Source organism: Schistocerca piceifrons, chromosome 7 (assembly GCF_021461385.2).
Source record: "Schistocerca piceifrons isolate TAMUIC-IGC-003096 chromosome 7, iqSchPice1.1, whole genome shotgun sequence".
NCBI classification, from domain to species: Eukaryota; Metazoa; Arthropoda; class Insecta; order Orthoptera; family Acrididae; genus Schistocerca; species Schistocerca piceifrons.
This window is the reverse complement of record NC_060144.1, coordinates 439527824-439553587: the sequence shown is the minus strand read 5'-3', so window position 1 is coordinate 439553587 and position 25764 is coordinate 439527824. Positions and strand designations below refer to the sequence as shown.

Genomic DNA, 25764 nt, shown 5'->3' with positions numbered 1-25764 from the left:
GTCTTGAGCAAGTCAGCGAGAGATGGGGAGCCGCTCACGGTGGACAGTCTCTGATTCAAAAGGTCAAATACTTTCAAATACCTTGGTAGTCTCTGCAGTGATCAGAACCACTGTGAAATTGAAATAAATGCAAGAATTGTCGGAGGCAACAGAGCATACTTTAGCCTTCGGATGTGTTGAAGAAAAGATCCCTGTCAAGAAGTTTTAAGATCAGGCTGCAACAAAGTATGATTATGCCAGTGGTTATGTATGGTTGTGAAAGCCTCACCTTCAGGAGAACAGATGAAGAGAAACTACTTGTTTTTGAAGGAAAAATCCTCTGAAAAATATATGGTCCTGTGATATATTCACAAACAGGGGAATGGAGAATTCGAAAAAACCAAGAATTAAAAGAGGTTTACTCACAGCCTGACATTATAAAAAGAATAAGAAGAAGAAGGTTGACCTGGGCTGGACATGTAGCACGGATGAATGAAGGGAGGATACCCCATGATGTGTTTCAGGGAGCTGTAGCTGGAAGGAGGTACCGGGGATGACCGTGAACTAGATGGAAGGACAATATTGACAAGGACACCAAGGACATGGGACTAGGAGTGGACGAGTGGTGGCAGGAGGCTCACAACTGGGAATGATGGAGGAGGAGTGCGGAGCAGGCATATGGTCACTAAGGCCCAAGCCGCAGATAAGGCAAAGTTTCTTTAAAATCATTTCAGAAAGACTGCAAATCAGCTAGCTTTCTGTTCACACTGTGTGGTGTGCATACTGTAAGACCTTCAGTACACACACCATGAGATTATTTGGCTTGTCGCTCTAATGAAGTAGGCGAGTGTCAGCAATATGTCTCGTGGTCTTATCGTGGCATGTTTATCTTCTGCCGTTAGGTTAGATGATAGAAATGCCACTTGCACACTTAGAGTAGCAGATTGACAGTGACCAACTTTAAACAGAACTTCACACACATTTATTAAAATAATAACAAGCAGAAAAATAACTTAACTTGGTTCTGGATGCTATTTACAATTGACAATCTGAAGTTCCTTTGGTCTTGGTACGTTAATCTTCTTCTCACCTAACTCTGATACTTGACAAAGTGTCTATACATTTCTCTTCATCGCTATGTACAGGAATATGATAATCTTACTAGGCGCATACTGAAACTTGACTATAGACTAATGCAGACTGACTAATCGGAGGTCTGTACACTCAATATAATACCTCGTGCATTCAGGTATCACTGCGCGAGTGTGATCCGCGAGGTGAAAAGGTTCTATGTTAGCAGCAATCTCATTGGCTGCATTACGTATTAATACGCGGATCAGCGGAAGCAGAATTTGGTCCGTCTCTATGACAGCGTCATCTTGTAGTGCGGAGACGGACGAGTGCTGCGCCTCCGCTGTTGAGCTTAGCAGGGCGCGCTGTAGTGGGAAAGTTGTGTACGCGCTGACTACGCGGATCTATGTACACAACACATTGTCAAGCAAGCCTGCCAGGTTCTGCATTGAGTAGGACTGGCATTATACTGTGGTCATCTGCTGACGGGTGCTACAACACTGACAACTATGCTTCCCTCCATTCGCTCTGTGCTGAGCTGTCAAAAGTTGCAACTTACTTTAAACACACTACAGAGACCCTGGTAATGCTTTACAACTGCTAAATATGTATGGAAATTGCATATACATTCTAAATTTCTTGTCCCTTCTCTCTTTGTGCATCTCCTCATCCCCCCCCTCTCTCCATACATCTCCTCCTCACCCCACCTCTCTGTGTGTAACCTCTTCCCCCTCTCTCCATCCATCTTCTCCTCCTACTCTCTATGTCCATTTCCGTCTGTACGTTCAGTAGCTCCATACATCTTCTCCTCCCCTCATCTCTATGTGCAAAAGCTCCTCCCACCCCCCCTCTTTCCATCTCTTCTTTGCTGCCCTCTCTTTCCTTCTCTTCCTGTCCCCTCTCTACATCCATTTCCGCCTGAATGTTCAGTTGAGTATCATGTAAAAATGTGTAGTAAATTGGTCAAGAACTTTTCGAGAGTTTTGGTGACAACACCTATATCTACATCTAGATGGATACTCTGCAAATCACATTTAAGTGCCTGGAAGAGGATTCATTGAATCACCTTCACAATTCACTATTATTCCAATCTCGTATAGTGCATGGGAAGAATGAACACCTACATCTTTCCGTACGGGCTCTGATTTCCATTATTTTATCGTGGTGATCATTTCTCCCTATGTATGTCAGTGTCAACAAAATATTTTCACATTCGGAGGTGAAAGTTGGTGATTGTAATTTTGTGAGAAGATTCCATCACAACAAAAATGCCTTTGTTTAAAGATTTCCAGCCCAAATCCTGTATCATTTCAGTGACACCCTCCCCCATATTTCACGATAATACAAAACATGCTGCCCTTCTTTGAACTTTTTCAATGTACTCCATCAATCCTATCTAGTAAATGTATATATATCTTGGTATGAAACGTGATGGCAGAAACGTCAAACAGAATGCAATTTCATTATTTTCATTCCAAAAACACCATTACCATCCTTCTCAAGTGATGATCTTTCACAACTGATTTTAATTTCTGACTTTTCCCATGGATTTTCCAAAAATTTCCAATCATACAAATCTTGTCCTGACAATTACAAACACTAAAAAGGCAAAAATCCACCAAAACTGTTGAGCCATTCTTAACTGGTGATATTTCATACATGCGGCAAATAATGTTGATTTCCGACTTTTCTGTCAGATTTTACAATAATGTTCAGCGATTTTCAAGAATGCTTACAAGCAATATATATCGAATGTGCGACTGTCTTGGAGCAAGTTATCAATTTAATTTATAGTGATAGGAACTACTATGACAAAAGATGAACGATGTGGATTTCGCTTGACAGGTATATTTTCATTGTGTAGAGCTACCCGTAAGTAATAAATGTTCAAACACGCCCTGAGAATAGACTTGAACAGTTTATTACTCAGTATTACAGAAAAAGAAGCACAGTTGTTATAGGTGACTTGTAACAACAAAACAGCAACCCAGGAACAGAATAAACATAAAAACAAAAGTTATAACTCCATGGAGTAGGCAACAACTTTACTCAGCACTCCAAGTGGCTGATTCAAACTTGGCAGTTTATGCCAATCATTTGTTGGTTGGTTGGTTGGTTGGTTGGTTTTGGGGAAGGAGACCAGACAGTGTGGTCATCGGTCTCATCGGATTAGGGAAGGATGGGGAAGGAAGTCGGCCGTGCCCTTTCAGAGGAACCATCCCGGCATTTGCCTGGAGTGATTTAGGGAAATCACGGAAAACCTAAATCAGGATGGCCGGACACGGGATTGAACTGTCGTCCTCCCGAATGCGAGTCCAGTGTCTAACCACTGCGCCACCTCGCTCGGTAATCATTTGTTGTTGTGCAGTCACTGAATTTGTGACTCAACTGTATCTATGAATGGCGCGAATGGAACTATCATGTATGGACACAGCAGTTGACGTGAGTAGCAGTTACTACGGGAGCTGGTGGTGTGTACAGGTTCTGCATCGACCTGTTGTGGCGGCAGTGCTGAAAGTCGAGGTGTTGCATCTGTCAGGCATAGAGCTCTTGACGATAGGGTGGGTGATGCCTCTGTGAAAATGTAAGCCGGCTTCACTCTGCTAAGAGACACAGTGGCCTGTTTGCCATTACTATGATGACCATCGTGTGTGTGTCTCTGCGGAGGATGTGATGGGGTTCAGTATACGGTGGCTGCAGTGGTGGCTTGATGCAGTCTGTACATAACATAACGTGTGAATACCTTTCGAGGTTGTTATGCACAAAAGTTGTTTGTACAACCATGCCTGGAGGCCTTTGTGGGTTTGATATGACTTACAAGTTCCCATAACTTTTGAAGGAACTCTGGTTAGTCATGCATTTCTGACAGTAGGCCTGTGCCAACAAACTCCCATGGTAGGTGCAGAGTCTCACCATAAACCAACTCAGCTACTGAGGACTCTGCATCTGGTTTGTATGTGGCTCATAGACCCAGCAGGACTATGGGTATTGCAGATGTCCAAGATGTCCCATGGCACAGTCTTTAGCATTCGATGCCAACATTCAAGCATGCCATTGCTGGCCGGATGATAACTAGTTGTTTTGTGATGGACGTAGTCACAGAACTTCGCCAATTGTGTGAACAAATCTGACTCAAACTATTGGCCTCTGTCGGTGGTGATATGGAGCGGACAGCTGAATCTTGCCAGCCAGGTAGATGTGAAAGCAGTGGCTAGTGTTTTCACAGAGATGTTGTCCCTAGATACTGCTTCAGGCCATCGCATATATCTGTCAATCATTGTGAATATGCACTGCTGGCCATCCGATGGAGGAAGTGGTCCTACCACATGAAGATGAACATGGGCGAAGCAAGAAGAAGTGTCTGGGATCTCCTATTTGGGGATGAATGTGGCGAGTGATTTTGCAATGCTGGCACATTCTCATCCATTTGTGGCAGTCTCTTTCTATCCCCTGCTACACGAACCTTTGAGACACTAGCTTGAATGTCAACCGGACTCCTGGGTGGCAAAGATTATGTAAGGACTCAAACACTGGCTTGTGAAATGCAATGGGAACAAAAGGGCGTGATCTGCCATGTGACACTTCACAGTACAATTTCATGTTCTCGCCAGGAATGTTTACTTGCCGTAACTTGAGTGCTGCAGTGTTGTCCTGCAATATGGTGTGTAGCTCAGAATCTTCTTGTTGCACCCTGGCAAGTGCCATCCTGTCCACAGGCTGTGAGACACTGGCCACTCTAGAGAGGCAGTCCACAACCAAATTAGTGACGCCTGATATAAGGCAATTCCAATTGGCTGTACTGCGGTGGAGAGCAAGTGTTGCTGTTTTTATTGAAGGCATATGTCAAAGGCTTGTGGCCAGTGTATATTACAAACTCTCGTGTCTCAACCTGTGGTTGAAAGTACTTGACTGCTTGATATATGGCTAAAAGTTCCCAATCATATGTGCTTCATCTTTGTTGTGCAGGTGACAGCTTGTGCAAGAAATAAGCCAGTGGCTGCGAGGCACCATCCACCCATTGTTGGAGGACTGCACCAATGGCTAACCGATTGGCATCCACCACTAATGCCAGTGGAACTTTGAGCTTGTGGTGCATCAGCAGTGCTGCTTGTGCTAGGCTCTTTTTGGTTACTTCGAAAGCCACATTCATCTCCTCGGTTCACTGCATAGGAGAGCTGCTCTTAACCTTGGAACTAGCCAGTGCTGCGTCAACAGCACCTATTGTTTGGCAGTGCATAGTAAATGATGGCAGTAAAAATTGAGCATTCCTAAGTATCTGCATAGCTCTTTTATTGTAGATGGCTTGGGTAATTGCAGTATGGCTTCAACCATATCAGGGAGCGGTAATGAGCCTGAGAAGATATTCGATGACCCAGGAAATCAACTTGATGTTGGCCAAACACACATTTAGCTGTGTTTAACACCATGCTGTACTTCTCAGAATGCTCAAAAACTTCTCTCAGGTGCTGGTGATGTTGTTCCTTGGATGATGAACACACCAACACATCACCCACATATACAAAACAAAAGTTCAGCCAACATAAGACAGAATCGATAAACCTCTACCAGGTTTGAGCAGCATTATACAGGCCAAAGGTCATAAACTTGCTTTCATACAACCCAAATGGCATAATAATAGTGGTCTTTGGAATGCCATTTGTTGCCACAGGAATCTGGGAATACGCTTTTGCACAGTCTATAACACTGAATACAGCAGCTCCATGCAGTGCATGGCTATGGTCTTTTAGTAGTGGCACTGGGTAGCAATCAGGCATGGTCCGTGAGTTGAGCGCTCTGTAATCGCCACATGGGCGCCAGGATTTTCCCTTTTTGGGTACTAAATTCAGTGCAGATGATCATAGACTACTTGAGGGTCAGATGATACCTTCTTGTAACAACATGTTGAATTCTGTTTTAGCATTGGCAAGGCGTTCTGGAGCCAATCATCTTGGCAGGCAAGGCACAGTCTGTAGTTTTTATGTGGTGGACCGTATCGTGCAATACTTGCTGTGACACGCATGGAGGCCTTGTTAAGGTCAGGAACTCATGCAGCAGCAGACGATACTCCTCATCTGCAACCTGTATAACCTTGATGATGTATGTTCTGGCATCACAATGGTACCCAGTGGTTGTGAGTCCAGTAACACTGTCTATTAGGCGGGAACTCGCTACATTCGATAGGAGCTTATAGTGAGCTAATAAATCGGCACCGATTATTGCTTTGGCCACGTCTGCTACAGTAAAGACCCATGTGAATTAACAGCAGAGCCCCAAATGCAATTCTTCACACTGTGTGCCATACTTTGCAATTGCTGAATTATTTGCGGTAGACAAGCTAAATGCAGTGGATGGCATGCAACAGTGCAGTGATGATCTGGGCAGGATACTAAGATTGGACCCTGTGTTTATTAAATACTTCTGGCCTGATACTCTGTCAGTAAGAATAGGTGCTGGATGATGTAGTTGAGCAGTCGGTGGCACCTACGTCTAACCACCATTTGCATTTGGGTAGGCACAGGGGTTACTGCACTTTCTAGCCTGCTCACCAAATCTTCTGTGGTATCAACAAGTGGTCAGACCAGCATCTGATATAGATTAAGTCGAGGAATGGCTCCTAGATCATTTGCGGCTACGTCTACATCTACATCTACATCTACATCTACATCTACATCTACATCTACATCTACATCTACATCTACATCTACATCTACATCTACATCTACATCTACATCTACATCTACATCTACATCTACATCTACATCTACATCTACATGACTACTCTGCAATTCACATTTAAGTGCTTGGCAGAGGGTTCATTGAACCACAATCATACCATCTCTCTACCATTCCACTCCCTAACAGCACGCGGGAAAAACAAACACATAAACCTTTCTGTTCGAGCTCTGATTTCTGTTATTTTATTTTGATGATGATTCCTACCTATGTAGGTTGGGCTCAACAAAATATTTTCGCATTCGGAAGAGAAAGTTGGCGACTGAAATTTCGTAAATAGATCTCGCCGCGACAAAAAACATCTTCGCCTTAATGACTTCCATCCCAACTCGCGTATCATATCTGCCACACTCACTCCCCTATTACGTGATAATACACCCTTTTTTGCACCCTTTCGATGTCCTCCGTCAGTCCCACCTGGTAAGGATCCCGGTGTGGTAAGGATCCCACACCGCGCAGCAATATTCTAACAGAGGAAGAACAAGTGTAGTGTAAGCTGTCTCTTTAGTGGACTTGTTGCATCTTCTGAGTGTACTGCCAATGAAATGCAACCTTTGGCTCACCTTCCCCACAATATTATCCATGTGGTCTTTCCAACTGAAGTTGTTCGTGATTTTGATACCAGGTACTTAGTTGAATTGACAGCCTTGAGAATTGTACTATTTATCGAGTAATCGAATTCCAATGGATTTCTTTTGGAACTCATGTGGATCACCTCACACTTTTCATTATTTAGCGTCAACTGCCACCTGCCACACCATACAGCAATCTTTTCTAAATCACTTTGCAACTGTTACTGGTCTTCGGATGACCTTACTAGATGGTAAATTACAGCATCATCTGCAAACAACGTAAGAGAACTGCTCAGATTGTCACCCAGGTCATTTATATAGATCAGGAACAGCAGAGGTCGCAGGATGCTTCCCTGGGGAACACCTGATATAACTTCAGTTTTACTCGATGATTTGCCTTCTATTACTACGAACTGTGACATTCCTGACAGGAAATCACGAATCCAGTCACACAACTGAGATGATACCCCATAGGCCCGTAGCTTGATTAGAAGTCGCTTTTGAGGAACGGTGTCAAAAGCTTTCCGGAAATCCAGAAATACGGAATCAACCTGAGATCCCCTGTCGATAGCGGCCATTACTTCGTGTGAATAAAGAGCTAGCTGCGTTGCACAAGAACGATGTTTTCTGAAACCATGCTGATTACGTATCAATAGATCGTTCCCTTCGAGGTGATTCATAATGTTTGAATACAGTATATGCTCCAAAAACCTACTGCAAACTGACCTCAATGATATAGGTCTGTAGTTCGATGGATTACTCCTACTGCCCTTCTTAAACACTGATGCGACCTGTGCAATTTTCCAATCTGTAGGTACTGAACTATCGGTGAGTAAGCGGTTGTATATGATTGCTAAGTAGGGATCTATAGTATCAGCGTAATCTGAAAGGAACCTAATCGGTATACAATCTGGACCTGAAGACTTGCCCTTATCAAGCGATTTGAGTTGCTTCGCAACCCCTAAGGTATCTACTTCTAAGAAATGAATGCTAGCAGTTGTTCATGTTTCAAATTCTGGAATATTCCATTCATCTTCCCTGGTGAAGGAATTTTGGAAAACTGTGTTCAATAACTCCGCTTTAGCGGCACAGTCCTCGGTAACAGTACCATCGGCACTGCGCAGCAAAGATATTGACTGCGTCTTGCCGCTTGTGTACTTTACATACGACCAGAATTTCTTTGGATTTTCTACCAAATTTCTAGACAATGTTTCATTGTGGAACCTATTAAAGGCATCTCGCTTTGAAGTCCGTGCCAAATTTTGCGCGTCTGTAAATTTTAGCCAGTCTTCGGGATACATTCTCGGTCAGTGGTGCTGTGATTATATCTTGAACTTTGGAAGCATAGCATTGCTTGAGCTGACTCACTATTAATGCGAACTTAGTCGCATCCACTGTAATTCCAGCATAGCAAAAGCTGGCCTCAACCTGGACGAACCACAGAACTGGATTATGTGGCCAAAACGGTGGGAGGCGAACAGCCAGTCTCAATACTGCAGGCGATTCCATTCTGTAATCAATTGTGTTGCAGGACCAGTTTTCTCAGCGCGAATCACATTGGGCTCACCACTGATGGGTATATTTTTGTCATGTAGAACTACTCGTACTTAATAAATATTCAAACATGCACTGAGAATAGACTTGAACAGTTTATTACTTGGTATTACAGAAAAAGAAGCACAGTTGCTATAGTTAACTTGTAACAACAAAACAGTAACCAAGGAACAGAATAAACCTAAAAACAAAATTTATAACTCCGAGGAGTAGGCAACAACATTATTCAGCACTCCAAGCAGTGGATTCAAACTTGGTGGTTTACGCCATTCATTTTTGACCGTGCAGTCACTGAATTTGTGACAGAACTGTATCTATGGATGGCGCGAACAGAACTAACATGTGAAGACACAGTAGTTAACGTGAGTAGTGGTCACTACATGCTTATAGCGTTGGCAACAATGAAAACAATAAATGAAAATGATCCAATGACGACATATATAATTTCACTTACCTTACTCGTCATTGATATCTTCATTCTTGACAACTCTGGGTGATATGTTTACTGCTGGTATAAGTCCTTTTTTACCATAGTCTGTGTTGCAGTCTAGCAATATCTCTTAAGAAAACTGACAAAGTTTCACAGGTAAGTTTTATACCACGTAAGTGCAAACTGTGGAAGTAGAAGTATTGAAAGATATACAGTGCATCTTGGTCTCCTGTTCGTCCTTCCCTTTGGATGGATGATTTCTGGGATTTCCATAATCATTTGATGCTCTGTGTGTGCACAGACGGGTCATCAGAAGATGCAAATTCAACAAAATGGTTTACAAACTCATGGTGAAACCTTTCTTCCTTTAAAGTGTTGTCCGATTTCCATCCATCTGTAAGGACTTTGGTGCCAGTCATGATAAAGTTCTTAATAAGAGACACTAAAGTTTGTTTGGTCCTGGAATACACTTCCACAACGAAACATTTTCTTGAGTCTCTTTCAATGCATCCGAATACCCTAATCTGTTCAGTTTAGTTCTTGAGAAGTCATCCTTTCACGTATTTTCAAGTTATGTATGACCCATCTATTTCTTCAATCTTGTTGACACTACCTATTGGACTACTGTCATTAGTCACAATGACTTAACACACCGTAACAGTCACAAGCAATATTTTTCGACAGTCCAGTTTCCAGCACTGTGTTTTCCAGTTTGTTATCTTTAATCTGGCAGGAAACCTAAATGATGCTCTGCTGTATTGTCAGTTCAGAAGTAACAAACTGTGTGTTTTTCCTTATACTTGTTCTTTCTGACATTTGCTACAATACAGCTGTAACGGGAACTCACAATTGCTACTTTTTGAATCAAGTTTGATGTAGTTCTCCCCATAACAATCTACACACTTTCTAGTGTCTTGACTTGGTAGAAGATGGTACTCTCAATGGGGGTCCAAACAATTTTTGATGGTACTCAATCTAGCAATCAAATCATGCCTCACGGCAACTGGCCTGACCTGATCTTGAAGCTGTGGCTGCAGCTGGTGATGCCCAGCCATCTCATTATCTAGCATGGACCTAGCATTGGGGTGATGCTACTGGACTCTGAATGAATCTGCCTCAAAATTCACAGACATTTATGTGGCTCTGAGGTGCATTTTTATCCAGCTCCCTGTCACATAGCTCACAACATGGGTATTGCCCTGGTGTGGTGACACTGCCCTGTCCACTTTGGCTATTACTGCAGCATGGTGCAGGTTTCGCCTAGCACACAGCTGGCCCATCTCACAGTCTTTTTGCATATTTTTTGCCCTGATCAACACGTTGCCACACTGTGCTTACCATCCTGTGGTTTACAGTGGCTTCCTTATAAATTTCTCTAAAAACTGCACAGTGACACTACACGGTAGACAGGTATACTCTGTTCGTAGAACAGAACTGATACATGTTCTGTCACTGACCACTGGCTGCATCTCTCAAGCATCTGGTGTAAGACTAATGGAAGTAAGTCTTACACATATTAGGCTTCTTGTTGTGAATGAAACTCACACAATATAGGGAATCTTAAGTTTGTTTGCTGACCACTGTGCTAAACACTTAATCCATATAGTTCTAGTATCAAATCTCACTGGACTGTTGGTTTTGAAGTACCTGTCAGTCATGCCATTAAGGACCACTATACAGTAGTTGCCACACACAATAAACACTTAAAGATAGTGTCACAGAGCTGAAAAATATCTGAGACAGTGTAATTAACATTCTATCAATAATAGAGCCACACAAAATCAAGCATGCCTTGACAATATTTTTGTCAATTTTAAAACTGCAGCAGAATTGGGAGATGTGACAATATTTCCATTTCCAGATCATAATTCTGTGTTGCATTAGCTACCATGACAGGTAAACGCAGTTTGGTGACCTATAGTTCATAATAAGATGTACGAAAAAGGCTTGAGAGAAGGGCTAACTGTGCTCAACAAAACCTACACCACACAGCAGTAATAGCCATGGTGGACAGGATGATTCACCACACTGATGAAAGACCAATGTTGTGAGCTAGATGACCAGGAGCCACATAATAGTGCAACAGATGCACCTCAGAGCCATATAAATAGCTGTGAACTGTAAGGCAGATTAATCCAGAATCCAGCAGCACCACTATAATGCCAGGGTCCTGCTAGGAGACGAGATGACTGGGCGCCACCAGCTGCAGCCATGGGTTCAAGACAGGGTCGGGCCAGTTGCATCCTGCTCTGAGTATTCTTTTGGGAGAAGGTGCCACAGTGACGCTAACCAGCTGTCTGTGCCTCTGGTCACCAGACAGTTGCCAGGGAGCAGCAGCTCATGTCCTGTGCATAGCAGTCTTCACTTGTCTCCACGATGGACCCGAGCCGAGCCTGAGTCACCAGGTTCTGCAGTGAAATGCAGTTACAGCAGAAAATGGAGAATGCTGCTGATGTCAGGGACTTGGCTGACTGTCAGACCACAAGCCACTGCTCAGCCTTATGTCAGCAATGCCTATGCATGCATCCAGTGCAGAGACCAGCCACCTGCTAGCCATCTCCGGCCTAAGATGGAGTGGTGTGATTCTGCTTCACATTACTCATGATTCAATGTGTACCTGAAGTTTAATAAAACAATTATCTTTACCACCCGTGTGTCACTGGACCCACAGACCCATCACTCCACCACTCAGCTTACTGAGTGCTGTTTGCACTCTGCAGTATCTAAATTATATAAGTAGGCTCTGTTCCAATAAGACTAATGTAACTAGGCATGTCCCAAAAGTTGGGATCTCCAGATCTGTCATTAACGATAAAATTTTCAGATCTTGTAAGTCCCTTGCTGACGGAGACTGCCTTGCCCAATGTTACGGTGACACACATTATACTTCAAGTACTGTGTCAGGAAAGATAATATTTGATAGGTTTCTTAATCCACTTTTGACACAATTTAATGAGAGCTTTCCATAAACAAATGCAAATTAATTGGACAATGGAACATCCAGGATGGAATGTAACAATATTATTATGAAAAGGATAGTTACCACTCACCATATAGTGGAGATGCTGAGTCGCAGATAGTCACAACAAAAAGATTGTCAGAAAATGATCTTTCAGCCATCAAGGCCTTCATCGGAGATAGAAAACACACACACACACACACACACACACACACACACACACACACACATGACCGCAATCTCTGGCTGCTGACGCCAATATATTTTTATAATATTGTTTCAAAATAATTGCCAAAGCCTTGGAAACCATGGTTCCAAACAACCAAAATAAAACTAAACGTCTGGCCAATTTGAAAAACCATGTTATGCTGTTGTATAGCATGTCTAATAGTCTGAAGACTGACCATGCAAGATTATCCTGTGTTAAATGTAGTAATGAGTATGAAAATGCCATTGTGGAAGCTAAAAAGCACATAATTGCAGCACTGTAGAGAATTCCACTGTTGTTGTTGTTGTTGTTGTTGTCTTCAGTCCTGAGACTGGTTTGATGCAGCTCTCCGTGCTACTCTATCCTGTGCAAGCTTTTTCATCTCGCAGTACTTACTGCAACCTACATCCTTCTGAATCTGCTTAGTGTTTTCATCTCTTGGTCTCCATCTATGATTTTTACCCTGCACGCTGCCCTCCAATGCTAAATTTGTGATCCCTTGATGCCTCAGAACATGTCCTACCAACCGGTCCCTTCTTCTTGTCAAGTTGTGCCACAAACTCCTCTTCTCCCTAGTTCTATTCAATACCTCCTCATTAGTTATGTGATCTACCCACCTACTCTTCAGCATTCTTCTGTAGCACCACATTTCAAAAGCTTCTATTCTCTTCTTGTCCAAACTATTTATTGTCCATGTTTCACTTCCATACATGGCTACACTCCATACAAATACTTTCAGAAGCGACTTCCTCACACCCGATGTTAACAAATATCTCTTCTTCAGAAATGCTTTCCTTGCCATTGCCAGTCTACATTATATATCCTCTCTACTTCGACCATCATCAGTTATTTTGCTCCCCAAATAGCAAAACTCTTTTATTACTACTTTAAGTGTCTCATTTCCTAATCTAATTCCCTCAGCATCACCCGACTTAATTCGACTACATTCCATTATCCTCATTTTGCTTTTGTTGATGTTCATCTTATATCCTCCTTTCAAGACACTGTCCATTCTGTTCAACAGCTCTTCCAAGTCCTTTGCTGTCTCTGACAGAATTACAATCTCATCAGGGAACCTTAAAGTTTTTATTTCTTCTCCATGGATTTTAATACCTACTCCGAATTTTTCTTTTGTTTCCTTTACTGCTTGCTCAATATACAGATTGAATAACATCAGGGACAGGATACAAACCTGACTCACTCCCTTCCCAACCGCTGCTTCCCTTTCATGTCCCTCGACTCTTATAACTGCCATCTGGTTTCTGTACAAATTGTAAATAACTTTTCGCTCCCTGCATTTTACCCCTGCCACCTTCAGAATTTGAAAGAGAGTATTCCAGTCAACATTGTCAAAAGCTTTCTCCAAGTCTACAAATGCCAGAAATGTAGGTTTGCCTTTCCTTAATCTAGCTTCTAAGATAAGTCATAGGGTCAGTATTGCCTCACGTGTTCCAACATTTCTGCGGAATCCAAACTGATCTTCACAGAGGTCGGCTTCTACCAGTTTTTCCATTCGTCTGTAAAGAATTTGTGTTAGTATTTTGCAGCTGTGACTTATTAAACTGGTAGTTCGGTAATTTTCACATCTGTCAACACCTGCTTTCTTTGGGATTGGAATTATTATCTTCTTCTTCAAGTCTGAGGGAATTTCGCCTGTCTCATACATCTTGCTCACCAGATGGTAGAGTTTTGTCAGGACTGGCTCTCCCAAGGCTGTCAGTAGTGCTAATGGAATGTTGTCTACTCCTGGGACCTTGTTTCAACTCAGGCCTTTCAGTGCTCTGTCAAACTCTTTACGCACTATCGTATCTTCCATTTCATCTTCATCTACCTCCTCTTCCATTTCCATAATATTGTCCTCAAGTACATCGCCCTTGTATAGACCCTCTATATACTCCTTCCACCTTTCTGCTTTCCCTTCTTTGCTTAGAACTGGGTTTCCGTCTGAGCTCTTGATATTCATACAAGTGGCTCTCTTTTCTCCAAAGGTCTCTTTAATTTTCCTGTAGGCAGTATCTATCTTACTCCTAGTGAGATAAGCCTCTACATCCTTACCTTTGTCCTCTAGCCATCCCTGCTTAGCCATTTTACACTTCGTGTCGATCTCATTTTTGAGAAGTTTGTATTCCTTTTTGGCTGCTTCATTTACTGCATTTTGATATTTTCTCCTGTCATCAATTAAATTCAATATTTCTTCTGTCACCCAACGATTTCTACGAGCCCTCGTCATTTTACCTACTTCATCCTCTGCTGCCTTCACTACTTCATCCCTCAGAGCTACCCATTCTTCTTCTACTGTATTTCTTTCCCCCATTCCTGTCAATTGTTCCCTTATGCTCTCCCAGAAACTCTGTACAACCTCTGGTTTTGTCAGTTTATCCAGGTCCCATCTTCCTAAATTCCCACCTTTTTGCAGTTTCTTCAGTTTTAATCTACTGTTCATAACCAATAGCTTGTGGTCAGAGTCCACATCTGCCCCTGGAAATGTCTTACAATTTAAAACCTGGTTCCTAAACCCTGTCTTACCATTATATAATCTATCTGATACCTTCTAGTATCTCCAGGATTCTTCCATGCATACAACCTCCTTTTATGATTCCTGAACCAAGTGTTAGCTATGATTAAGTTATGCTCTGAGCAAAATTCTATCAGACGGCTTCCTCTTTCATTTCTCTCCCCCAATCCATATTCACCCACTATGTTTCCCTCTCTCCCTTTTCCTACTCTCAAATTCCTGTCACATATGACTATTAAATTTTCGTCTCCCTTCACTAACTGAATAATTTCTTTTATCTTATCATACATTTCATCAATTTCTTCATCATCTGCAGAGCTAGTTGGCATATAAACTTGTACTACTGTAGTAGGCATGGGCTTCACGTCTATCTTGGTCACAATAATGCATTCACTATGCTGTTGATAGTAGCTTACCCGCACTCCTATTTTTTATTCATTATTAAACCTACTCCTGCATTACCCCTATTTGATTTTGTATTTATAATGCTGTATTCACCTGACCAAAAGTCTTGTTCCTCCTGCCACCGAACTTCACCAATTTCCACTATGTCTAACGTCAACCCATCTATTTCCCTTTTTAAATTTTCTAACCTACCTGCCTGATTAAGGGATCTGACATTTCACACTCCGACCCGTAGAATTCCAGTTTTCTTTCTCCTGATAACGACGTCCTTTTGAGTAGTCCCCGCCTGGAGATCTGAATGGGGGACTATTTTACCTCCGGAATATTTTACCCAAGAGGACACCATCATCATTTAACCATACAGTAAAGCTGCATGCCCTCGGGAAAAATTATGGCTGTAGTTTCCCCTTGCTTTCAGCCATTCGCAGTACCAGCACAGCAAGGCCATTTTGGTTAGTGTTGCAAGGCCAGATCAGTCAATCATCCAGACTGTTGCCCCTGCAACTACTGAAAAGGCTGCTGCCCCTCTTCAGGAACCACATGTTTGTCTGGCCTCTCAACAGATACCCCTCCATTGTGGTTGCACCTACAGTACGGCCATCTGTATCGCTGAGGCACACAAGCCTCCCCACCAACGGCAAGGTCCATGGTTCATGGGGGTAGAATTCCACTAATAAGTGAAAACTGCATGGAAATATAAAGAGTGTTACTGCAGATGCTAGAGGAGTTTTTTGTTAAATCTGTTGAAGAAAGGGAAACTCCTATTATCAAACCTGATATCAATTCACCGGATTTACTTAAAAAATGGTTGTAGATCATCAACAAATAAAAGTATGTTTACATTCTCCTAGGTCTCACCTAGTTTCATCCTAAGAATAGTAAAGCTGTTGAAATCATCAGACAGTGACATATTTTGCGACATACTAAAGAAGGTGAAGACTGTATTGTGTACTCCTAAACATGTCGTATAAACAAGTATAAATCTGAGGGGCATTTTCCTAATGAGCTTAAAGTGACTCTGGTAGATCCACAGTATGTAAATAGGAAGATATAGATTCCTTTCAAGTCACTGGCTAATTTCTATAGTCCCAGATTTTTCCAAGGTACTGCAATGTGTAACTTACCAACAGTTAACTGTTTTCTTTGTACATTTAGGAATAATTAGCGTAACAGACTCTGTAGTCAAATATTTATATCGAGTGATTCATGATAAAAGCTTTGCTCAAGAAACTTTTTCGTCTGCGTAGGGTACACACTACTTCTGGAAAAAATGGAATTAGAGATAACTGCAGTAAACTATTAAAATCTAATCTACAGAGATGTAAACAAGTTATAAGTGTTGGCAAAGAAATGTCCAGTATAGAGCAAGTTAAGGTAGGTGTTCCAAACGGATCTGTACTACGCCCTTTCTCATTCCCAATACTGATTAATGATATACCATCATTTATTAAGTCCAGTACAGTGTTGTATGCAGATGATACAATTTTCCTTCCCACTACTAATGATTTTAGTAGCTTTAAAACTTATATTGCAAAGAAAAGGATAGTTGCTACTCGCCTTATAGCGGAGGTGCTGAATTGCAGATGTCACAACAAAAAGATTGTCTGAAAGTGACCCTTCAGCCAGAAAGGCCTTCATCAAAAATTGGCAAAACACACACACACACACACACACACACACACACACACACACACACACACACACACGCCACATGCAAACACAATCACACACACTGACCACAGTCTCTGGCTGTTGGTCCCAGAAGCCAGAGACAGTGGTCTTGTGTGTGTTAGTTGCATTTGTTCGTGTGTGTGTGTGTGTGTGTGTGTGTGTGTGTGTGTGTGTGTGTGTGTGTGTGTCTTCTGAATCAGAAATTCCATTCACAAAAGATGGATACTTATGCTTTAAAGTGAGCAGAATTTTGAAGCTTGTGCTGTAGAAATAGAAATTCATGGGAAATTCATAGTAATAAGCACAGTGCACAGGCTCCAGCAAATGATCCTGTATTACTTAAGAAACAATTAGATTTGTTGTAGTATCGATAGATGAGGTGGCACAAATACAAGCAGGTATCTACAAAAAGGTGCTGCAAGGCAGGTTGGACTGTGTCAGTCTCATCATGACACAGTTGCAGTATTTTAGGGCTTGACGAACAAAGATATTGTGTGATCTGTGTGCCTGCAGGGGTGGTATCATGAGGCATGTAGTGTTCTGCTTGACACTCCAAATGAGCATAGTGGGTTCCTTGTCCATTGACCATTGAGTTCGTGATACAAAGTCTACCAGTAATGTGAGAGGTACACTGTGTTAAATTTCAGCTAAGAAGACATGGAGGTTTTGCCATATATGCTGAATGCATGTCTACAAGCATCCACAGCAGGGATTCCATCAGATTACCCCCATGACATATGAGTGCTCTTTTAAGTATGCTGTGCTAGCACTCCAATAAGCCATTGCTTTGAGATGCTGTGGTTTGGAAGTGCTGAACACCACACAAGTTACAGAGCTTGATGAAGAGTGCCAATTTGAACTGACAGCCAGTTCTGTGACAAGTCTAGCTGTCAGTGGACACACAGATGTGACAGCCAGTGCTGTTGGTAGAAAACAGTCTTCCACATAACGAATGGGACTCCGGGGAAACCGGCGCTTGTCGTAATCATTAAAATCCTCTTTTCATTAATAAATAAAATGCTTAATATGGCTCTTTAACATTATATTATTCACACACATAAACACACACACACACACACACACACACACACACACACCCCGAGATCGCAATACTGCTTGTCTAAAATTGGACATCCTCATCATCCTTCTACATACAAGAGAGTTAGACTGTGTCTGTCTAAAACAAAGAACTGTACAACAAATTGAATGAGAAAATGTATTTCATTTGTCTGTGCCTTATTACGCATTCATAATTAATGTCTTTGCCAACCCTCTGGTCACTTGGTGTTTTAAATATATGTTTTATAAATATTAATTTTACAGCATCCTGGGGACCTTTCATCATGTACGTACACAGATTCCACCTTCAGTGACACTTTTCAGAGTAAAGTACACTGCTGGAAAAAAATTAGTACAGCTGGAAACATGTCAATTTTGATCCAGTAGTGCTGTATGCCACCCAGGGGATAGTAAATGTACTGATAATGGTTTCAGTGTCGTACACCAACATATAGAGTAGTGACACAGCTACCAGAGAATGCTCACAGCCACAAGGCTCAGTGTGGTAGCAAACTTGTGAAGCAAGCAGGCAACCATGTCATGGAGACGCTTGAAAGACCCGCTGTGGCAGATCGTACAAATACTACAGCACAGATAAGAGGGCTTGAGAGGCCAGACGTGTCAGCAAGAACTATTGCAAACTGGACATTAGCATTGGGAATACAGGCACGCACATGTATAGCCCATATTTCACTAATTCCACAGCACTGACACGCATGGCTCAGATGGTGCCAACAGAGCATCAGTTGGAAGATGGAAGGGTGCACCGTGATCTTCGGCAATGAAAGCAGATTCTGCCAGCATGCAAGTGATGGTCATTTGCACATGCAATGTAGACTTGGTGAGCACTGTCTCACAGAGTGCATTCGTCCAAAACACAATGGCCCCAACTCAGGTCTTATGGTGGGGTGCAGCAAGCTACAGCTCTTGTTCACCTTTGGTGTTTCTGGAGGGGACACTAACCAGCATTTGGTACATGTAGAATGTTGTTAGGTTCATCCTTTTGCCATTATTGCAACAGGAAGGTAATGTGTTGTTCCAACAGGATAATGCTCAACCATACAGTGCCCATGAAACTCAATGTGCTCTGCAAGATGTGCAGCAACTTCTATGGGCAGCATGGTCTCCACACTTGTTTCCAATTGAGCATGTGTGGACAAGAAGTAATTTGTGCAACTCATCAACCAACAAATCTTGTAGAACTACATGAATAGGTTGAGAAAGCACTGAATAAAATATCCGAGGACAGTATTCACCTCACCAAATACTGATGTAGGTGTTACAGCATGGTTGTATACTTGGTACCTCAGAATCTTTTGTGCTGTTGATCTGTAGATGTAATCATTTGATGTATTCCATAAGCACTGTTGCAAAAATAAATCTTGAGTGAACTGGAAACCTCTAAAATGGTCTAGGAACTTTTTTTCCCTCCAGTTTATTTATTCCACATGGGCATACCAATGCAAAACAAAACTACACAATTTTGCTTAATAACCATAGTGTAATTACTAGACAAAAATTACTAGACAAACAACCATAGCCAGTCAGCCACATTGCTGCACATGGGTGATTCGTTTCGTCACAAGCAATTCAGCAGTTTGTTTTATGGGCAATCTTTGATCGACCACTGTGATCTGCAATTTTTTTGACCACTGTGATCTGTGATTTGCTTACAGATGTGTGATCTATAGTCAGATCACGCAAACTGGCATCGACTGCTATCTGTGGCTTGTGTGTGAGGCTCCATAAACAGAAACATCTCAAGAATCATGCTTGCTAGCTCTATAATCTGATTTATTATTTTGGCATCTGGAAACTTAATTCATCTGATGGTATCTCATATTAATCTGAAGCTTATTTCTGAGATGCCTTCCTCTGCTCTGGTTGTTCTTTTCTACTAGTTTCTATTTTTAATAATTGCAGTTACAGACAAGTGATAAAAAGGAAGAGGATGCAGCTCTGTCATCTTCATCAGTCATTATGAAAGATAATAACTTCTGTTTAAAATTCCACTTAATCAATAAGGCCCCTCTTGTGTGCAAAGGCAAAAAAGAAATGTAGACTTTGTTTGAACTTACCGAAATGTTGGGGTAGGTCCAGATTACAGGAGTATCACCCTTGCATGTTATAGTATAATTTTCACCAGGGTTTACTACAATTTCTGAGAGATTTGTAGACGTTATTACAGGAGACTCGCTGCTTCTATGAGAGGCGTCAGATAGCTCTGTAAGAGAAATAGTAATGTTAATTATGTCTGTTCAAATGCAATTACTACACTGAAGACATGCAGCTTTATGTAGCACTATGAGCAATGGCCATAATCTAAATGTCCCTTACATGCAGTTCCATTTAAAGTGTTCCCTTGGAAACTGGTTGAGATGGCCTTACGCTCACTGCCATTAGCAATTCCTGTCTAGTTTTTGTCTGTCTATTATTGACAATGTGTGACATTCATTTCTGGTTCCTGTCAGTGAGGATCTTTTAAGGACCACTGTTTTTATGCCATGTTACATGACTATAAGTGTTACACTATTCCTTACAGACACACTGTACAGTTTACACAGATACACCAATAAGTCAGGTAACTTTATTCATGGAGTGGTCATCCACACATCCAAATGAAACAGCTCCTTTTTGGCATGCTCCACACATGTTACTGTGCTCATTCTACAAAACTGACTGGGACGCACAGTGTGGATAAGGAAATATGAACTTCCTTACATTACTCTCTGATATTTATAAGGTGCTCTGTATTCAGTCAGTGCCATTCAATGTTTTTTTTTTTATTATGACATGTTCACTGCACAGGCATTATTGACAGCAATAATAATTGTTTTTATAACAACATTTCTATCATTAAGTATTGACAGATGAAAAAAAATAATGTTCTGGAAAATTTCAAAAACATGAAGGATTTTTGGAGATATTACATGTTTTTCGATGATTTTATAACTGCCATGGTATTAAGTTGAAGTTTGACAAGAAACATGTAACTGAAATATGAGACACAAAACACTTTCATTAGGTTAGGCTTCTCTGTTTAAAATTTGGGTTGAGTAATTTCAGAAGAAACTGGTGAGATGAAATTTTTAGTAGCATCAGTTTAGATTACTTACCTTGTGGTTCTGACTTACAGTGTTGAAATTCTAATACCTTATGAATTTGAGAAATTAACAATGTGTGGCTTTTGATTATTGTATCAAATATTTTAGCCCCATCGTCTACTCAAGGAATGTCTGAGAGCATGCAGACATTTGTGTCATATACTTAAAATATTCTTTTACCTGGGCTTCACTCAGGAAAGTGCTGTATCCAGTGATTACAATGGAACATCAATTGTTTGCGCAGCAGAACAGAGATGCATGCTCTGTACAGCACTGTAGGAGTGGGGCACTGCAAAAAGTACTACGCCTCTTGCTGTTAACTAACATCAACCAGCAAACCACTTCCTATATCTACAGAGAAATGTAGGAACACACAAGGCAATATCAACCCTACACTTTATTCTAGAAGAGAGCACTCTGTCTTCAGGATGCAAGTGGCCCATCCGGACCATCCGACAGCCTTGTCATCCTCGGCTGAGGATGTGGAAAGGAGGGGCATGTGGTCAGCACACTACTCTCCCAGTTGTTATACTTTTTTTTGACTGGAGTCACTACTATTTGATTGAGTAGCTACTCAATTGGCATCACGAGGCTGAGTGCACTCTGAAAAATGGCAACAGCACATAACAGCTGGGAGGGTCACCCATCCAAGTCCTGGCCACACCCGATAGCGCTTAACTTCGGTGATCTGACGGGAACCAGCGTATCCACTGTGGTAAGGCTGTTGCCCATCATAGAAGAAAGGCAAACCTTATTTTATAATAGCACTTGTAGATTTAGAGAAAGCTTTTTATGGTATTGGCTGGACTATACTCTCTGAAATTGTGGAGGTAACAGGGATAAAATACATGGAGCAAAAGGTTATTTTGAACTTGCATAGAAATTAAACTGCAGTTGCAAAGAGTTGAAGAACATGAAAGGGAAGCATTAGCTGTGAAGGGAATGAGATAGGGTTGTCAGAACAGTCCTGTGTTGTAGCCTATCCCCAATGTTATTCACTCTGTACACTGAGCACACAGCAGAGGGAACCAAGGAGAAATCTGGAACTGGAATTCATGTTCAGAGAGAAGAAGTAAAACCTTTGAGGTTTGACAGTGACATTGTAGTTTTGTCAGAGATGGCAAGGGACATGGAAGAGCAGTTGAACAGAATGGACAGAATCTTGAAAAGAGCTTATAAGATGCACATCAATGAAAGGGCAAATCATGGGATCTCACCCTCACTCCAGTTGCAGTTGAAATTGGCAGGGATGTGACATTGGCAATCTGCCAACAGATATTTGAACATTTGGCCACGGATGCATTCTGGCTCTGGATAATGATGATGATGATGATGGTTGGTTTGTGGGGCGCTTAACTGTGCAATTATCAGCACCCGTACAAATTCCCAACCGCCACTTTGACTAATGATGATGAAATGATGAGGACAACACAAACACCCAGTCATCTTGAGTCAGGCGAAAATCCCTGACCCTGCTGGGAATCGAACCTGGGACCCCGTTCTCAGGAAGCGAGAATGTGACTGCGAGACCACGAGCTGCAGACTCTGGCTCTGGAGCCATGTCAGGGAAAAGGTCTATGCACCAAGAAAATCCCATTCACTAAATGGAGCATTATATGGCTCCAACTGACATGTAGTCAAAGGTAAGTGAATTGACTCCTCATGCTGCCTGAGGAAACGAAATGCAGGCTGATAATTCTCAGATGCATAGGCTCAAGCATAGCACATAGCAAAATGTTCAGTGATAGCATTTGGGTAATTTTAGGCAACCCATTACTCATGGAGACACCAGGTAAATCTGTGATGGGCTAGTGTCCACAGAGGCATTGAACATAAGCCCAAACCTGTGAAGGAGGAGTACGTGGTCCGCTGGTAGACACACACTGTTCCCAGCTTTCATTTTTCTGTCTTGTTACTAGGTGGTGGATCAAAACGTGGAGCTGTTTGAAGACAATGAGGTGCCCCATTGATGGATGTCACTTATGGCATTGGAGAACCTGTCTGTGATCTTTAATGGTCATGGTGATTTTGGAAGTCCACCAGGATATTATTGTCTGATGCGGGGGATCCTGAGGAATAGAAGATTGCTGAGTGTGCTACCAATAGAATGGCTCCAGTTTTTTTTTTTTTTTTTTGGGGGATGCAAGAAACAACTTGAGTCATACGTGCACAAGTCAAAACTATAGGACACAAACACAGAGAGGAGGGAAATGACTACACGTCAGTCCCAATGAACAGAACAGGAGACAGCTAAAAACAGGCACGTGGAAAAAGGGCTAAAAAAATATCATACAAAACCAGTGGTCCAAAACTAAAAATTAAATGGTCTTCACCATATTGCCTCAGTGGATAAAAAGTAAAATTCTGTCGAAAGCCCGCCCATCATTCGCTAAAATGGCTGATAAATCAAATGGCAAACCCAAGCTGGACTGTAAATGGTTAAAAAAAAAAGGGCATTCCAGCAGGAAGTGGCAGACAGTTAAAATTTGGGCGCAATGCGTACAGAGTGGTGGGATAGCACCACTGAGAAAATGACGATGGCTAAAAAGGCAGTGCCCAATATGCAGCCGAGTTAAAATAATCTCCTCCCTGCGGGAGGGCTGAGAGGAGGTTGTCCAAGGCACCAGGAGAGGCTAAATAAGCCGAAGCTTATTCCTGTGAAGGGAGGAACATTGGTGATGCCAAAGGGACACCACCTCATGACAGACAGCAACACAGTGATCATCGGAGGGAATATAGGTACTCGCAGGATGCGGTATGAGGACTACAGCCTTGGCAGCAGTGTCAGCAGCCTCATTTCCTGGCTGACCGATATGACCAGGGACCCACAGAGACATGACATTAGCTCTACCGAGAGTGAGCAAGTGACAATTTTCCTGGACCCTCTGCACTAAGGGATGAGCGGTGTACAGCGCACAGAGACTTCGGAGGGCGCTGAGTGAATCTGAGCAGAGGATACAATTGGGAATGCTGTGTCACCGGATGAACTCTGTGACTTGATACAAGGCGAAAAGCTTGGCTGTAAATATTGAGGAATGTGTCAGAAGCTGATATCTAAAGACAGGGGTGTCAATGGTGAAGGCACATCTGACCCCATGGTCAGTCCAAGAGCCATCAGTGTATACAAAGGTACTATCATGAAGTTCCATGTGAAGGTCATGAAACTGAAGGTGATAGACCGAGACTGGAGTAGTGTCCTTAGGAAGCAAATGAAGGCCAAGGTTAACATGGGCCACTTCACGAAACCAAGATGGTGGAGGGTTCGTACCCACTGGGAAGGTTGCAGGTACCGTGAAGTTATGCCGCCATAGCAAGTGCAATCGCGGACTCCAGGAGGTAACAGAGAAGAGGGACAAGCCCCATACCGACGATCGAAGGAATCATTAAAGGGGGCATAGGAGGGGTGGCCACACATGGCAGACAAAAGGCATGCGTACCTGCTGAGGAGAAAGTCACGGCGGTAGGACAGTGGTAGTTCAGCAGCTTCAGCATACAGACTCTCAACCAGGTTGGTGTAAAAGGCACCTGTGGCCAAACAGACACCATGATGATGGATAGTGTTGAGACAGCAAACAAGGGATGGGCAGGCACATGAATAAACAAAGCACCCATAGTCGAGTTTTGAACGGACGAGGGACTGGTACAAACGGAGGAGGGTGGTTCGATCGGCACCCCAGAAAATACCACTGAGGAGACGTAGGATATTAAGGGACCGCATACAGAGGGCTGCCAGGTAAGATACACGGGAGGACCAAGAGAGTTTCCTAGCGAGCAGGAGCCCCAGAAATTTCGTAGTGTTAATGAACGGAAGGGCAACAGGCCCAAGATGGAGAGATAGTGGGAGAAACTGTTTGCTCTGCCAGAAATTCATACAGACGGTTTTGTCAGGGGAAAAGTGAAAGCCATTGTCGATGCTCCAGGCATGAAGACGATCAAGACAGTGCTGAAGACGCCGCTCAGTGAGACAGGTCCGTGGAGAACTGCAATAGATGGCAAAATCATTGACAAAATGGGAGCTGAAGATGCGCGGTGGGAGACAGGCCATTATAGGGTTAATGGTGATGGCAAGGAGGATGACGCTCAGGACGGAATCCTGAGGTACACCATTTTCTGGATAAAGGTGTCCGACAAGGTAGAACCCACACACACCTTGAAAACTTGGTCTCGAAAAAATGCTTGAAGAAAACAGGGCAGGCTCGCACAGAAGCCCCACATGTAAAGAGCCTGGAAGATACCAGGTCTCCAGCAGGTGTCGTAGGCCTTCTCCAAATCGAAAAACACAACCACAGTCTGGGATTTCCACAGAAAACCATTCATGACATGGGTGGACAAAGTAAAGAGATGGTCAGCTGCAGAACGCCGTGCTCGAAATCCACACTGTGCATTCGTTAGTAAACGGCGAGATTCGAGCCACCACACCAGCCGGGCATGAATCGTAAGTTCCATCACCTTGCAAACGCACCAGGTATGAGAGATGGGGCGGTAGCTAGAAGGAAGGCTTTTG

General features: G+C 42.5%; 1 protein-coding gene and 1 pseudogene across 1 annotated transcript in view; both read right to left on the bottom strand.

Annotated features, from left to right (window-relative positions):
* The window catches only part of LOC124805178 (vascular endothelial growth factor receptor kdr-like), a 511639-nt gene that overhangs the window by 420666 nt on the left and 65209 nt on the right, over positions 1-25764 (bottom strand). Inside the window, exon 2 of the mRNA XM_047265665.1 lies at positions 20235-20380. Coding sequence (XP_047121621.1) covers positions 20235-20380 — 146 coding nt within the window. The remainder of the gene's footprint in view (positions 1-20234; positions 20381-25764) is intronic.
* Positions 21872-21989, bottom strand: LOC124709390 (annotated as a pseudogene).